Below are 17,900 nucleotides of genomic sequence, written 5' to 3' on the forward strand. Positions count from 1 at the left end.
GATGCGGCGGTGCCATAAAGAGAGAATGATAGATGCATCTCAGCAGAAACTAAAAGCACCATTCTGGGATTCATATCACGAGATCGACCAATATGGATGGAAAACTAGCTTTTAGACCTAAGAATACATTATTCTGTGAGACAACAAGAAACATTAGATGGTGAACCTGAAAATAGAAATAACATCAATGCAAGCCACATCTTTACTTGGGTGTTCCAGAAATTGCAAGAACAGGATCCAGAACATGGAGAATAAAAGAACTAACAATATTTATACACAAGTCTCACTTACAAAGAACTAGCCTTTTGTGGGTCTTTTCAATTAACCCAATGTGAGGTCACCATGCAAGAAAGCATTCTTAATGTCAAATTGGTGTAGAGACCATCCTTTTTAAAAGCAACTGAGAGAGAAAAAAAACACTACTCCGTATTATGGAGTTTCTTTTTGTTACCAGAGCAAAGGTTTCCAAGTAGTCTATCCCATATGCTTGGGGAAACCCCTTGGCTGTGTTTTCTTGTCCTTTCTATACAAATAAATATGAAAACCAAACATATTAGCTAATAATTTTGAACATGCCACTGTCACAGTATTTCTGGACTCTGGTGGGATTTGCTTAGATTTAGATCAAACTTGACGGGCTTATGCTCGCGTCCACAGTATGAGGTTCCAGCATCTTCCAACTAAGCCTTGGCAGCTATTTACAGATACCTGCACATTTTACATCATCCTGCTGTTTCTCTAGTACTGAAATGAATCTGTTTAGCATTTCCATTTTCCCCCATCTCCCAATGAACTTCTCCCCTTCTCTTGTGCACATTACCAAACAAAATGCAGAGCTTATCTTCAACACATAAAGATTGATCCAAAATCTCTGCAAGCCCACAGTATTGAGTATTGACAAGCCTCTTATTATACACTTAGCCAATACAATCAACAAAGTTGCTGCTAGTGAGCCATTTAATCTTTTTGTAGGACTTCCCAATTGGCAACCACACCTTTATTCATCTCCTCCCAAGTATATAAATAAGTTTCATCTTCTACTTGATGCAGCCATCTCTTTGGGATAGAAATTCGGCATACGGTGAATACCAAGTACTAAGTTGCACAGGTTGGTGAATTGGACATGGTGATATATCAAGAACTGAAATTCTCAGGTTCTCTTCCCAGCCTAAGCTCAGGTGGTTTGTGGGTGTTTTTGCAGTATCAGATCTGAGTAGGCAAGGCCCGCTTTGGATCTTGGTTTTGTGGAGGGTATCATATGGAAAGCAAAAGGAGGGGTAAAAGAGAGCCAACATATTGGATTTGTTAGCGTATGTACTTTCTTTTCCCTGCAGAGATCCCTCCACTAAACTATAATCCCCACTAGCCTTAGGAGAGATTAGCAAACCAAGTGAATGAAGATAAGAAAAAGTGACCAATTCAGCTTCATCCGCATATGGCATGTATATCTTGACATGAACTAGCATTTGGTTTCAACATTTCAATCTCCATCTCAATTAGCAGCAACTCTAAAATAGAACAGATGTCATAAAACTCTGGGTGGGAACCATCTCCTGAAAGAAAAACATGCCCACTGTTGTTTAGTTCAATCCAACTACACCCAGGTTGCTTCTTCACTCCAATCTCTTTCATTCGAACCCAAATCTTCTCAGCGTCTTTTTTTCTCCCACTTTCAGTAAACATTTCAGCCAAAATCATGTACACACCAGAATTCCAAGGCTCTAACTCCAGAACCTTCTCCCCTGCAATCTCACCCACATTAACATTACTGTGAATTCTACACGCTCCCAACAAGGCACCCCAGACACTCGTGGAAGCTTCGATTCCATCATCTCTCATTTGATCCAAAAATCTCATTGCTTCATCTATATGTCCAAATCTACCGAGAAGATCGACAATGCAAGTGTAGTGCTCAGACATAGGCTGAAGAAAATACTTGTACTTCATGATATAGAAGTAATACTTACCTTCTTCTACTAGTCCCGTGTGGCTACAAGCAGAAAGAACTCCAATAAAGGTTATTTGATTGGGTTTAATGGCGGTCAATCTCATTTGGTTGAACATGTGTAGGGCTTTTTCTCCGTTTCCATGGTGAGCGAATCCACCTATTATAGAATTCCAAGAAATCAAATCATGATTGGACATAGAAGAGAATACCATCAAGGATGAATCCATGTTTCCACATCTAGCATACATAGTAACCATAGCATTACAAACTGCGTTGAAAAAATCGAAACCCATCTTGATACTTTGTGCATGAGTCTGCTCACCAAGATTTAAAGATGGAAGGATTGAACCTATTGTGAGCACGCTAGTAAACGTAAACTCATCCACTGGAAAACTTATCTCTCTCATTCTCATGAATAATTTCAAACCATCCTCTCCAAGATCATTTTCTCCTAACCCAAATATTGTGACATTCCATAGTGTTATGTCTCGAATAGGTGCTGATTCAAAAAGTTCAACTGCAGTTTGAACCTCTCCTAAATGAAAATATCCGATAATTGTATTTGTTATGGACACAACATCACCAAATGGGTTTTTGACAAGAACTGCATGAGCTTCTTTCACGAGCCCATTCTTTACTAATTCCATCAAGATTAGATTCCATGTTCTTGGGCATTTTTGTGGCATCTCCCAGAAAAGCCTCATAGCATCACTAAGACGCTGAACATTCACCAACCCGGTTATAATCCCATTCCAGGAATTCCAGTCTCGCTCAGGCATTTTGTGAAATAAAACTTCCCCGATTTCTAAATACCCATTATCAATATAGCCAGTTATCATTGTATTCCAAGCTTGCACATCTCTTACATTTACGGGCATGCTTTCAAAAATTTCACGGGCATCACCAATTCGTCCAGCACTCAGTAACCCAGACATCATTAAAGTCCAAGACACCACATTGCGTGCACCCATTTCTTTAAACAACTCTTCAGCCAAATCCAAGTCTCCACGCTTTAGCAAACCTGTTATCATCAAGTTACAAGAAACCACATCTTTTAAAGGCATCCTATCAAAAATCCAAAAGGCTTCATCCATCAAACCATTACAAACAAACCCTGAAATCATAGAATTCCAAGTCACAACATCTCTGAGTGGCATACAATAAAAAACGTCCATAGCATTACTCACTTCACCGCATTGCATTAACCCCGATATCACCGTGTTATACGAGTAAATATCCCGGTCGGTCATTCGGTTATACAAAAGCATTGCTTGGTTGAGCTGCCCATTTTGGAAGTACCCGCGTATCATAGCATTCCATGTGACAGTGTTTCTCTGCGGCGTTGCGTCAAACAGGTTCTGGGCTTCCTCAACAAGGCCATTCCTCATGTAATCTGAGATCTTGGAGTTGAGAGGCTTCAGATATACAGGGGTCTTCACTGTATAGTGTTTTTTTGATAGTGTTTGGTAGAGGGCTTTAGTCAGTTTGAGCGATGGAGCGAGACGAAAGGGGAACAACATAGTACTACTCGAATCGGCTCAACTACCCAGTCGAAGATGAAGAGAACAAAAAGAACAAGGCTTTGGTTACGAACAGAGTCCCATCAGATTCAGGACACTGTCTAGTGGACCTTGTGTGGTTTGATCATCCTCTCGGATCAATGTCTGATCATGACAAGGTCTATTGCCTTGCCAACTAGCCAATCAGACACGAACCCCTTCTATAACTGATTCCCCATTTTGCTTACAGCTTTTCCCCCTCCCGAAGAAATTTATTACACGTTAGGAGCTGACGATATGAAACAAGACGGAGGCGGGGGCTCTGCTGCCTGGCAGGAGCAGCCGGCGCTACCCACACCTCAAAACTACATAGTTTTGAGGCAAAACTATCGGTCCCTTCTTCTTCGTCTGTTTTGATCTGCTGGGCGCCTGGGCCTCTTTTTTGCTCTCCTTTGTCCACAAAAACAATTCTCATGGGCACAAAAAATAAAATAAAAACCTGAATTAGACATGCGGTAGTGTGCAGATCAAAAAAAAAAAGAAAAAGACGTGGTAGTGCGTACGACTGCTAAATAAACCAAGCTATTCGAGTTTGAGCACGTTCGTTCATTAAAAATTTGTTCAAAATTGGTTTGTCACATAAACAAACTAAGCTTAAACATTTTTTTTGAAGCTCCTTAAGATTTTAAACCAAGCTTAAACAAGCTAATACTTGGTTCATTCAGATAATTATGTGTAAAAAGTTCAAGTTACTCAAGATCGACTCGTGTTTGGCTTGATTAAAGCTCGTTTGAGATCGGCTTATCTCATAAACAAGCTAAGCTCGAACATATTTTTGAATCTTTTCCAAATTTTCAAACCAAGCTTAATCAACTACCTACTTGACTTGTTTGCTTCATTTATCACCCATAGTAATGCAAGCATCAAATGACAAAAAAACAATTCTCATGGGCAAAAAAAAAAAACCTCAATCTCCACCATTAGGTTCCCAATCATAAATATAATTATTCACAACTTTTTATACAGTTTTTATATTTTAAAATATAGTTAAAAATTAAGTGCTCCAATTTTTAATGTAATACCCATTCCGGATATTTCGGTATTTCAATTACTTTAAATTAAACTATGTGTTTTAGGGATTTAAATCGTAAATAATAGAACTTGCAAGGGTCCTGTGTGTGATTTGTGATTGAAGTATAAGTTAGGACGTGGTTCCGCTTGCATGTGATAAATTCTCATGTGCCCTTATATAGCAAAATATCCCGGAGATATTTATCTTTCTCCATACGTATCTTTATTTTTACGTAGAGAGAGAGGCGACAGAAGAGAAGGAAGAGGAGGGCGGAGACTACGGTCTGTTCTTTACAAAATTATTCAAGGTACCTAGAAAGCTTTTAAATTTATGGTGTTTTTATTGAAGGTTCATTAGTATGTCTATTGTGTCGTGTTAAATTTCTGAGAAATGTGAAAAAAGATAAAAATTGAAAATCAAGCTGTGGTCAAGATCCTATTTTTTAACAGACAGCTTACAAAACTGCGTCTTTTATCAATTTTTTTATAATTAAGCGATCCTCCTGATTATGGGTCCATATGAGTCTAAAAGATTGATAAGTTTGTGATGCTTTGGCGTTGGAATTACTGAAAAATATAAAGTATTCGATTTTTAATGAATTTTCGAACACAGACCGTTTTGCTGAAAATTATGCTTCGCTGCACAGAATTTTTGAGTTTGGAAGTGATTTTGACTAGGTTTCTTCATTGTGAAAAATCTGAGAAAAACCAGGGATGAATATTGGTGTGTGGTAATAGTGTGTACCAAATTTGGGATTTATTATATGCATATTCTAAGTTTGGCAGATTTTACAAGTTGGTATATCCCTGCTGAATTTTGTATTTGCTGCACTGACACATTTTGAGAAAATTGTCATATCTTTTAGCTCGGGTTTCGAGTTAGCTTACGGGTTGTTGATTCTGAAATTAGACTCGTATGTCTTTCGAAATATGTGAAGGTTGTGGCTTAGTTTGTACCAGGTTAAATCAGGTTTTGATTTGAAGTTGATAGACGTGCAGAATCTGTGATTTTGGACAAATTTTTGTGTAGTTTTGGACGAGCATAACTTTATCATCCGGACTTCGTTTTTAACAAATTTTATATCAAAATTTATGTACTGGAGATGAACTTTCTAATGGTGGTGGTTTCATGATCTGGTTTTAAACTTATAAGAAGTTATAGGCAGAATACGATAGGCTGGTCGTAGATTTCAAACCAAATGTAGGGTTATGTGGTGTTTGAGTGTTACGCTTGTTTAGGGACACTTCTAAACCTTTGAGATGGACCTGCTAGTATGCGTTAAGCATCTTTAATCTATTGTTGGTATTATAGATTGTTGTTAGAAGTTAGTTTTGACATTTAAACGTTCAATAAACTAATATGGTTAACTTGTGATTAGGTGTCAAGCCAGTCAGTTGGGAGAGGCCGAAACCGTAAGTTCGGCGTACCTCGATCGATACAAAAGTGAGTGTGTTTGATATGGTTGTTCTCCATATAATATTGCTGTGGTGGTGAGTGTATATCTTGCTATTCGTGATTCGCTTTCGATATGGTTATTTTTAATGAAATGTTGTAGTGAGGGGTGTATATTATGCTATTGTTGTTTAGCTTTTGATATGTTGTGAATGTTTGAGTGTGAGGCACACCATGTCGTAAGCCATATCGTTCAATGGACGATGGTTGTGAGCATGGTGTGTGGGACACGAGATTTATTTGTGATATGCGTGTTTGATGAAAATGCATGCTAATGGGTGTTGATTTATTTCTGACAGGTTATGAGGTGTGGTTTGGTCTTCTGTGTGGAATGTCACGTAGTCGCGCCGACTCGGGCCCACTTTGGGTGCTGTTTTGCAGGGCGGGGCATGCATTTAATCTATTCGTACTGGTACGAATATCTTAATTTTTCTAATAATTTATCTTAAAGAGTCATAATTAATATTTATCTCTGGGACTCTCATAATTAAATATATGCTCTTCATTTGGTTTTATGATTCTCTTAGGGCTCTCATATGGGAGCATTAGAGTCAAAAATTAATTATTACCATTTAGAAAAAAATATCATAAAAATAAGATTTTTGTACCAGTGCAAACCGATTGAAAATTCGTACCATATGTCTATTTAGTTTTTTTTTGGACAAAAGAGAGCAAAAAAGAGGCCCAGCAGATCAAAATAGAAGAAGAAGAGGACTAATAGTTTTGCCTCAAAACTATGTACTCCCTCCGTCTCAAATTATTTGTCTGATCTGCAAAATGATAACTTAAAAATAATGCAATTTTTTCAAGTAAAAATTCAAACTTTTTTCATAAATTAAAAATACTCATTGATATCTAGTAAGTTGTTGAATTTTTTTTAATTTTTTCTTGCAAAAATTGTATTATTTTTTACACTCCATTTTGCAGACCGAACAATCATTTTGAAACGGAAAGAGTACTAGTTTTAAGGCGTGGGTAGCGCCTGCTGCTCCTACTAGGCAGCAGAGCCCCCACATAAGACTTGTTAATTTATGCATGAGGAGAGTTGATATGAAACAAAATTTAATCAACGAGACGCAAGCACACATGAGCTGAACGCGGCGAAGTTTAACGAACTTAGAGCCCGTTTCAGAAAATATTCTTAAAAAATAAGTACTTATTTCATATTTTTAAATTCAAAAATAATATAAATGAAAAATAATTTTTTGATTTTTTTTGCATCGTATTAAAGATCTCAATGAAATCTTTCAAACAAGATCTATATTGCGTATTTTTAGATTTCAATAAGATTGAAAGAGCTCTGCTAACAGCAGAGACAATTCGCAGAGAACCACACAGAGACAAACGCGTTTGGCCCCATTTCGGGTCCCAAAAAATTCTAGAAAAATATCCATAAATTTTTGAATATTATTTTATGGGGCCCTGTAAAAAATTAGCTCCAGTGGATATCGGTAAGTATTACTTTTTGATTCGTAAGGGCGAACTGAGCAGTTTCGCCCCTACGAATCAAAAAATAATACTTACCGATATCCACTGGAGCTGATTTTTTACAGGACCCCATAAAATAATATTCAAAAATTTTTGGATATTTTTCTAAATTTTTTTGGTCCCCGAAATAGAGCCAAACGCATTTGTCTCTGCGTGGTTCTCTGCGAATTGTCTGTGCTGTTAGAATTTGTGAGAAAGTGGAGACATAAGAGTGTTCCGTTGGAGAAAATCCTTCGGAATGCAATGCGGTAATACTAAGATTTAGCACTGACAAAGAATATTCAAGATGAACAAGTTGATTTTGAACAAACTTTGATGAACAAGTACTTTAGTACAAAGCCGTTCAGGGGGAGAAAAAGGTACAGTACTTCAGTACAAACGAGAGGAATAAACGACAGTTCTGTTCTGTTCTCTCCGTTAACAGACGAACCGTGAGGAGGTGGAGGTCAGCGTAATTTCGCAAACCTGAAGGGGGGGAAGTGTCTTCGAAAGTACAAACCTCAGGGGAAGTCAATGTAATCTAATCCAAAAGTCATTTTTCATTTTTTTTTTTTTGGTGAAGCGGAAAATCAAAAAGTCATTTTCACCCCAAACAAAATCTATCAAAAAATAACCATTCGGATCCAACGGTGAGGAAAGCGAAACGGGAAATGGAGTATAATAAACAATAGGCGCATCATAGCACAAAGCCACGTAAATGCCATGTCATACGCTCTCTATAAAGAACTATGTAAGGTTTCTGATAGGTGTTTTTTTTTTTTTTTTTTGACTTTTTCTTGTTTTGTTGTTATTTAAAGTAATGATTTTTTTTCAAATATTTATTAGCATAAAGCCACGTAGATGGCAGGTCATACGCAGGCTAAGATACGCCCGAGGTGTACGCGTTTCACAGTACTGATTTTCCTCAACAAGCAGCGGCCGTAAAAGCTAAAAAACCAGTGGTGAAGGAAGAAGCACTATATATACGAGCAAAGCAGATTTTAGGGTTTTTCTTCACTTTCTCACTCTATATCTCTCTTTCACTACATTCGTTTCTCTCTCTAAATCTCATTCTCATAATCATCAGATCTTTCTGTGTCTCTCTCTCCCTCTCTGGGAAAGCCTCGCTGGTTTTGCTATTAAAGGGGTATCTTTTCGATTGTGTCGCATTGTAGATCTAGGGTTTTGATTGGGGTTCAAGGGTTTTGTGTTTTGTGTTTTGTTTCTGTCCCGACTCGTCATGGCGACCCCGTTTCACTTGCCCGTAACTGCTGCTCAGGTACACACACACACACTCTCTCTCTCTCTCTGAAGCACGAAAATAAGACTGTTATGTTTGAGGATGATTATCCGATCGACGTGAGATTTAACATTAATTATGAAAATAGTACTCCCTCTGTTTCGAGAAGATTGTCTGGTCCGCGAAAACGACAATAAAAAAAATTTGAACTTTTTTTCGATGAATTACAAGAACTTAGTGAAATCTAGTAACTTGCGACAGAAAGTTGATTTTTGATTTTTTTTTTGTGACAAATATGCATTATGTTTAAATTTTCGTTGCAAACCGGATAATCTTTGAGGGACGGAGGTAGTGTTAAGTGTTAACAGAGAGTTATCGGCTTGGCTTCGTCCCGAACCAAGGAGGTTGGGGGAAATAGTGAGGAGAAATTTGAAAGATTTGGTCTTTTGGAAAACCAATAGGAGAGAGAATTTTAGTGGGTGAGGTGGGTTTTTGTAGAATTTTCAATTTTTTAAAATGGGAGTAGAAGTATGTGCTTTATCTGCTTTCCCTCACCAAAAGATCGTGTTTTGTGGTGAATTCAGGTTGGGACGTACTTTGTTGGGCAGTATTACCAAGTGCTTCAGCACCATCCTGATTTGGTTCACCAGTTTTACAGCGACGCCAGCACTATGCTTCGAATCGAGGAGCACGCAAGAGAGGCAGCCTCTGGAATGCTGGTATTATGATTTAGGATTATCTCTGTTTGTGTAGTTATTACAGTTTTACCGAAACATCAATAGCCATTGGCCAATGCAGGAATTTGATTTTGAGGGGATTAAATGCAAAATTATTTTTAGTTTGGAGGGATTATACTGGAAAAAGTTCAACTTTCAAGGGGTAACGTAAAATTGTCAAGATTTTGAAGGGGCCAAACCACTGAATTATGTTATAAGTACCAAAGTATATGTATCAACATAAATGAGATTGCTCAAACGCTTGGGGCTGCCGTGGCCCTGGTCTGCACCCCTTTCTATCTGCCACTGTCAAATGATGAGAACTTCCTTTAGGGAATCAGGAAATGACTTATTTTTGTGTACTTAAGAGTCAAGTGAGCAATGATTGTTGTTCTGTCATTTGATATCTTCACGATTTGCTTGCCATATACATATATGATAAGCACTTCATCAAGGACGAAACAAGAGAACACAAATGCTTAACATTGAAATCAGCTCGATTTGCATGCATGGATTCATGAGAAGGGAGCATAGTTCTGAATACCGTTTCGGACAGGGTACCGGTTTTCCTACTGGTACGGTACGTACCGGTACCGGTCAGGTACCGGGTACCGTTTCGGATTTACCGCAACTACAATATATATAATAATTATATATAATTATAATTCAAAAAAATCCCTCATATCAAGAAATTCATCATAAAATATCTATATTAAGACAACAAAATTCACCATTTGGAGTCCAAAATCAAACATTGCAAGTGTATAAATCGCGCAGAAAAATTCTATTAACAATAATACTTGTCATAAGACGTTGTTACTGATTCACGATCATAATAAATAAATTGTTGTTGTTGGGATTTTGGTGTGAAGTCATAAAACATTGTGTTTGCCTTTTTGTCCCACATTGCTTAGTTACAAAACTCTTTTCCACCTTAAAAGACTTTGCACATTAGTGAGCTTGTGAATGAAAATCCAAGGAGAGGTCTCGCGCGCTCGGGAAAACAGACCATGGCCGAATGCAATTTGGAAAAATTGATTCGGAAACCAATTAACCGGGTGCGCGTCACGGGTTATTCGCGCGCAGGGGGGGTGCAAATCCGGGATTTTGAGCCTCGCGCACGTACTATAGATAAACCCATGTTTTGCTAAAATTCTTAAACCTCTTTTAATTGACGTTCCAGAAAAAAAAAAAACAAAACCAATTTTTTTTTTCCCTTTTTAGCGTTCCAGAAAACACAGGAAAAAAAAAAAAAAAACTGCAACATTCCGGACGGAATTTCCGGTATTTGTTTTCCGGCCGGTATTTCCCGAAACGGCCGGTACCGAGCGGTACCGACCGGTATTTGGCCCGGAACGGTATTGGGGTGTTAGGGTACCGGTTTTCTTCGATTCCGGTACGTACCGGCCGGTACGGAACGGGATTGACAACTATGGAAGGGAGAAAATGTAATAAACAGAGAATCCATGGAAGACAAGAATGTGTATTTATAACGATGACTCGTCATTAAAGGCCCTGAATTGACTGTTTCAGCTCGATAATTGAATGGGGTGTCTGTCTGTTTTTGCTTCTTAAACTGATAACAATATAACGTTCATGGATTGGGTCTGAAGCTGAACTCTGAAGACTAGTATTTTGATCCTGACAAAGAACTACCTTGTACTCCTAGTAGTCTCCTACACATAAGAAAACCATTAACGATCAAGAAGTCATCATATGATACTTTCTTGAAGATTCTATTCGATAGGTCCCATAAAAATAGATCCCTATTAACCAATTAGAACAAAAAATTTGGTGTATAAGGAGAACTGCTTTTCTGTTGGGAAGGAAGTTGTGTCATATTAAGTTCTTGGTGGATGTACACGTACCTACCTAAGTGAAAAGAAGTTTCTTGCTCCTAATTTCAAAAGCAGAACCTTTTCTCTTCCATCATAGGAGTTTTATACAAAACAACGCCGCTGCCAGACGCATCCTAATGGTACAAAATGTTATCTTCGTAATCATGGCAATACATGGCTAATGATTAGCCGTCCGTGGTATATGGTAGTTCCTGCCTTTCTTCTCCTCCTTTGCCAGCATCCTTTTTTTTTTTTCCAACAACCCGTATAACATTAGCTATAGGCAGCAAAATGGACTTGTAGGGAATAAGGAGTTTGCCTCTTATGAAGGAGTGTGTAAGTTTTGGTCAAGGTGTCTATGTAGTAAGCCAATGTTACTCTTTACGTAATCTTTTAGGTTAGAAACTTGTGCAAGTTAGATTTTGAAAATATGTACGGGGTGATGTTCCAGATCCAGACTATGAGTTTCATAAGTGCCTCCTTCAATGAAACTAAGTTACTACACATTGCAATCGGTCACTCATGGTGTATGACTTTTGGTATTGTACATGGATATATGTCTATGTATGTACTCATAACAAGTCCGAAGCTATTTTTAGGGATAAATAGCAATATATGAAAGGAAAAAGAAAAAGAAAATCAGGATAAAATGACCTGCTAGAACCAAACACAGGGCTTAATGGTTTGTAGTTTGTATACGGATGAAGAAGTGAGTTAATCTAGTCAATATAAAAATTTTAGTTCATCAACATGCTAATTTTTTTGTGGGTCCTTCGAACTAGCTCTTCTATTGTTGTTGATATAGAGAAGGAAAAAAATAGGAAAATTAGGAAAAGGAATAGATTCCAAACCCAGGGGAAAAAGTAAAATAAGAGGAGAGGAAAATATTGGCAATTTGGCATTAGTTAAAGTATAAAGCAGTGTTCTAAAAGTCCGCCTAGGCGGCCACCCAACGCCTAGTTTTTAGGGTTTTGGTGATGATTAGGCATTTTGTGCATTAGTCAGCGGTCCCCGGGTTTGTTTTGTAATTTTAAAAAGTTTTAGGGTCAAATGTGTAATCGTAAACAATATAGGGGTGAAGCATTATTTGAATATAAACAAATATGTAATCATATAAAGATTTTATGTGTTAAGTACTTAATTTCATTTTGTTTGAATATCAAACTTTGTAGTTGACGAGTTAGTTATAACTTTAGTCTTGGCTCTTTTCCTAGTCTTGTGTCATTTCTTTCTCAATTATCAGGTGAGGTCAGAGATATTTTCATTTTGAAAAGGAGTTACCGACTGATCTCTATGTCCCGATTAGTCCCTGACTAGTCGGCCTAGCCTCTAGACGCCTCTCTTCCGCCCGACTAACCTCTAGCGATTTTTAGAATATTGGTATAAAGCAGTCAATACATCAAAAAAGGGAGGACTAAACGTAATATTAAAGAATAAGGAAATGTACCTGGGCTGTTCCTAAGACGCTCTGCTCTGGATATGCAAGATGTATCAGAGCTGTACCCCCAGGCTCAAGAAAAACAAAAAAATCATGGTGCATTTTTTCAGTACACCTACGGGCACACCGGATTCTCAAAGGAAACATTTTTGAAGTGCCTGTGCTTTGTAGCATTTGGATCATCATTTTCCAGCTTGTATCTTGGTTTCAGCGTTACCAAGTAATGCAAATTTTTGGGTTCACTTTTCCACCTTATTTCTGGCAGCAAATCCATTCCCTAGTTATGTCTTTGCATTACACTGGCATCGAAATCAAGACAGCGCATTCCCTTGAATCTTGGAATGGTGGTGTTCTCGTGATGGTTTCGGGATCTGTGCTTATGAAGAATTTCAGTGGCAGGAGGAAATTTGCGCAGACTTTCTTCCTTGCACCTCAAGAGAAAGGGTACTTCGTTCTCAATGATATCTTTCATTTTATTGACGACGAGCCTTTTCTCCACCATCCAGTTGCCTATTTACCCCAGAGCAGTCTTGATTCCAAAGTACATGCTCCAGCTACTATTCGTGAGCCAGGTACTATGATTGAACCTTTAGGATTGCTGTGTTTACGTGCTGTGTCACTAGAGAAAGCTTTCTTGTTTTTTATAAATATATTCATAAAGTCACTACGGTTTTACATTCCCATTTTATTGCAAGAACTTTGATCAGCCAGACAACCGAATTTACTCTAATGAGCATCTAATTTTTTTATTAATTTTTTTTTTTTTTTTTTGCGTCTGGACTTGAAGAAGTGACTAAAATGGAAAAGGAATGAGGCTACATGTCAATCACTCAAATGTGCAACGGTGGCTACCAAAAACATAAGAAAATAACTGGTGAATGGTTTAAAGATAGCATAAGCAATCGTGCTGTGTTACTTTATCTAATTTTGTTTACAGGATGACTTGGCTTGTAGAATGGATTGTGATTTTTTCTGCGTTGTTGTACTTCATTCTTTTTCATATATCTACTGGAAACTGTGTATCTGAAGGTTTTGGTAAAAGAAGTTATGGCTTTTGCAGTACCCGACTACATGCTGGGTGGAGAAACCCAAGCCAGGGAGTTTGTGGTTCCTGCTGATGTCAAAGAAAATGGCCAACTTGATGATTACAGTTACTCAGAACAACAGCTGCAGCACATCCCTGAGGCTGCAAGCATTCTTGAAGACAATTTTGCTCAATCTAACGGTTCACTTCAAAGTTCAATGGATCCTGTACCAGAGCTCTTGTCTGCTCCTGTTGAGGAACCTGTTGGGGAGCCCCAAAAGCACACTTATGCTTCCATCGTATGTACATTTAAATCTCGGCTTATTCAGAAGGTTTCGATAGCCTACTGCTTCAATGTTGGATTAAATCTAACGGAATCCAGAGAGAGAATGCTATACGCTCCCTTTCACGCATAATTGTGAGGGATATAGTCGCTTGATTTATACCTTTGAGTGTTTGACACCTTTTTCCTTAAGCTAACAGGTCATCCATACATCCACGTTACATAGAGTCAGGCACAATACTGGTGCATGTATGATATTGGATCATCTATATCATGTGTGCAAGGACACAAATAACAAATTTTTTTTTGGTCCAAGTTTTTAAGTTGAATGGTGTCACAATGCGAAATGGAGCATTTGATGCATAATGATGGACTTTTATGCAGATATAAATGGTAAACATAATTTATCTAGACATACTTTTCTTTGATGGATGCCTTGTCCACAAATTGGATGCGTACCCCTTTCCATACTCAATTGCTGAGTGACAGACTCAGGTACTTACATTAAGCAGAGTCCATGTAAGATAGACTTTCCCTCATCTTGGTCTACTCTTCCTTTTTTCTCTTCTCATCTTTCCACCTAGTTTTAACCTTCATCACATTTCCCATGCATTAGTGTTAGCAAGTTTTTGTGATTACCATCTCCTTGAACTTTGGCATAACTTCTGATTGTACAGGTCTGTTGTCTAGACACTCATCTATTGCAGGTCGACCCAAGTAGCACCACAACCACTAATCTCTCAACGTAACTTCCAGTTCACTTCATTGCTAGACATAAGCTGAAAATCATGTAACTCTGATACCTTGATACACAAATACCTGCCATTTAGAGAGGGCTTCATTTGGATATTGGTGATGTTATCGACATCCATATATTTGGAGAGAGATGATTTGTACCTTTTTATGTGGATGAGAAAAGATGGGGAAGAGAGTTTACTTACTGTTGTACCCGTCCAGGTTAAAGGACTTTTATTTATGAAATCTTATCTGCACATAAAAGGCCTAATGTTGGATTGAATTTGAGATGAACAAGATTTGCACCTCTTCCTGGATCGTCGTTTATGGGAGCTTCGTACTAGTGAAAGCATATTGAATGTATATTGTTTCCTTTTCTTTTCTTGTATACCATTAGCTTCCTGGCATAGAGCTTAGCAACTGAGATCCTGCTTGATTGTTATTGGACGTTACAGGTTAGTAGAGGACAACCAGCAACACCCGCACCTACTCAGCCCTCTTTCAACAAGTCCACACCTCCTGCTTCAGAGTGGAATAGTGCACCAGAACTACCTTCTGAGCAGACCTTTCCATCATCAATTGCTGTAGAAAATTCAGGTGCCGAGGCTGCAGAGGAGGTTTCAACTGTTGAAGATGAAGGTCGATATTTCCTTTGACTGTTGGCCAAGTTTTAAACCATCTCGCAGTTGTAATTATATCCAAATAATAAGAGTTTTGAGTTGCTAAAACTTTTTATTAAGCCAGTTCTTTAATGAATTTTTGTTTTTCCTCAAAAGATGCATGCCTAAGTACATAATATAGTGATTTCTATATTTCGGTATGGTAGTCTTGCATTCTGTTCTGTGAATTTCTTAAATCTGGTAATGTTTTCAGGTGAAGTAAAATCAGTCTATGTGCGAAACTTGCCACTTACGGTGTCTACTTTAGAAATTGAAGAGGAATTTAAGAAATTTGGTAGACTCAAGTCTGATGCTGTGGCAATTAGAAACCGAAAGGTTCATTCTTTTTGCTTCCCTTGTGCATGTACCCTTGCTCCCTTGACTTGGAGTACACTAATATGCGGTTTGCGCTCATTGATGTGCAGGATATTGGTGTTTGCTATGCGTTCGTTGAATTTGAAGATATTTCTGGCGTTCATAATGCGATCCAGGTATGGTTGTGTATAGATCCTTGGGTCCATTGCAGTTGTCCTTAAGTCTATTACACTGACTGATAGAAAACCTCAATTGTCCTTGAGTCCATAGTAGCTCTAATTGATCCGTTGAATTGTCTTCCTAAACCCGGATTCTGATATACATGTTGGCTCTGATTCTTTTTGTAGGCTTCAACGGTTCAAATAGCTGGACATCAAGTATTCATCGAAGGGCGGAGAGCAAACAGATTCAATGCATCTCGAGGAGGCAGTAAGTACTAATACCAACATTTTAATTTTCGCTAAGGTCACAGATGTGTGAGAGTAACTGGTACATTGACACATCATCGTAAGAAGTTGTATTTGATTTCATTAATATACAAGTTGTTACATGGACTCTTCTATTTCCGTCACTGTACCAAATGATATGGAAAGGGTAAGAGCATGGATACGTGTAATGCCTAGACACACTCGAAAACGAATCCATAGGTTACTGCTCCACTTAATACCTCCTGGAGTTTGTTTATCCAATACTGGCCTAAGAAAGCTTCAGCTGGGAGTTTTTCAGATCTGCATATGATGATTTCATACTACTTGATCCCGTTTAGACTTGGAACCACGTATTTGAATACTATTTGTTTGCCTTTCTTCCTCTTAATTGTTGATCTGTAATTCTATCATTCAGCTAGCACAAATTCAATTTCTATTTTTTTAATAATTTTATGAAATATTGGAAAAACTTGTTCCGTATGCTTTTGATATTTTCCGCTTCTGTTGTTCCATATGTGCTTATGTGCAAAGTCCATTTAGCTGATTAATGTTTTTTGGTTTGAGGTTATGTATTATTCCAAATTCGGGACTTGACTCTGCAGCTAACTTGCCTACCAGGAAAGATTTGCTTTGATCTAAGTTGACCTCTTACCTTGATTTATCCGCTTATTGGTATCCGTGGGGTTTTTCCATTTGCTTTTTCCCTCATAGAGGTATCATGATTTGGTTGAAATGGCCAGGCTAGATCATGTCACAACTTCTTCGAGGGACCACTGTCATTCTGATTTTTGGGACCTCTGAAAGTGAGACATTGTATTATGTCTATGTAGCGATTGGACAAAAAAAGATGTAGATCGATCGCCCTAGATATCCAACTGCAAGTGAGATTGTATCGTGGCTGCCTTAATTGATAAACTGCCGCTTGGTTTGAACTTGTAAAAACATGAGCAAGTTTTTCTTTCTCTTCTAATTTTGTTAGTGGGTATGTATAATGGGGTTAGTCGTAATCGGTAGATTGTTTTGAAGAATATAAGCGTGTTTTGGGGAGAGGTGGAGGAGGTGATATCTATAGATTAAAGGTCCGACAGAAGTTTTTGGGAAGTTGGTATGGACAAATAAAATTGGTGACCCAAGACGGACATTTGCATAACTTCGCAAATGAAAAATGATTTGAATTAGTAAATTAAAGAAAGACCTGGATGATAGTGTATGCATAACTTCTGCAGTACTACTGTACCCATAACATCTTTTCCTTAGAACACTTATATAAATGAGCTTGTATGGCAGGAGGGCGGGGGAGAGGCAGGGGTGGCTACTATCCAACGGAGGTACCAAGGGGACGTTTTGGTGGCCGGAATTACGGCAGAGGAAATGGCTACGATGGAGACTACCACAATAGACCCAGGGGAAACGGGTATTACCGACCAGCGCCACGACAAGACAGAGGGTTTTCACAAGTATCAAGTGAACAACAGTCAGAGTGAAGGACTTGAGGACTCAGTTCTTTTCAAGTATTGGGAGAGGTTTGCATCGTTATGGTTCTCAAGGCCTCAATCATTACGAGGCATAACAATTTTTGGTTTCAATTTTTTTTTCTTTGGTCTCTGAAGGTTGGGAGGTAATGATTTTGCAGTTTTGAGTTCTATTCTATAAAAGGTAAGTTTGACCTTTTTCTGGGGCAGCTATTTGGTTTGCTGTTTGGATATCAGGTCATCTTATTTATAAAAGCTGAATCGCGTATTATTTTTCTTGCCAATCTTGTTAATCTCAATTTACAATTTGTATT

The 17,900-nt window shown here is 38.1% G+C and overlaps 2 protein-coding genes across 3 annotated transcripts; one reads left to right on the forward strand and one right to left on the reverse strand.

Moving 5' to 3' along the window:
* Positions 1-179: 179 nt before the first annotated feature.
* LOC131316516 (pentatricopeptide repeat-containing protein At4g02750-like) lies at positions 180-3,835 on the reverse strand. 2 transcript variants are annotated; one of them, XM_058345918.1, is made up of 2 exons: positions 2,271-3,835; positions 180-2,105 (listed from the first exon to the last, which is right to left on the reverse strand). In XM_058345918.1, exons 1-2 carry the CDS (start codon positions 3,466-3,468, stop codon positions 1,426-1,428), a joined length of 1,878 nt encoding a protein of 625 aa, XP_058201901.1. In that variant the 5' UTR covers positions 3,469-3,835; the 3' UTR covers positions 180-1,425. The 2 variants fall into 2 exon arrangements, with proteins under 2 accessions (XP_058201901.1, XP_058201900.1); XM_058345917.1 differs by having other exon boundaries at positions 180-3,833.
* A 4,522-nt stretch (positions 3,836-8,357) lies between these two features.
* On the forward strand, positions 8,358-17,870 carry LOC131313341 (nuclear transport factor 2-like). Its single transcript, XM_058341606.1, has 9 exons — positions 8,358-8,717; positions 9,263-9,397; positions 12,936-13,242; positions 13,731-13,993; positions 15,168-15,351; positions 15,586-15,707; positions 15,797-15,862; positions 16,034-16,115; positions 17,402-17,870. Exons 1-9 carry the CDS (start codon positions 8,679-8,681, stop codon positions 17,596-17,598), a joined length of 1,395 nt encoding a protein of 464 aa, XP_058197589.1. The 5' UTR covers positions 8,358-8,678; the 3' UTR covers positions 17,599-17,870.
* Positions 17,871-17,900: the final 30 nt, after the last annotated feature.

This window comes from Rhododendron vialii, chromosome 2a (assembly GCF_030253575.1).
Source record: "Rhododendron vialii isolate Sample 1 chromosome 2a, ASM3025357v1".
NCBI classification, from domain to species: Eukaryota; Viridiplantae; Streptophyta; class Magnoliopsida; order Ericales; family Ericaceae; genus Rhododendron; species Rhododendron vialii.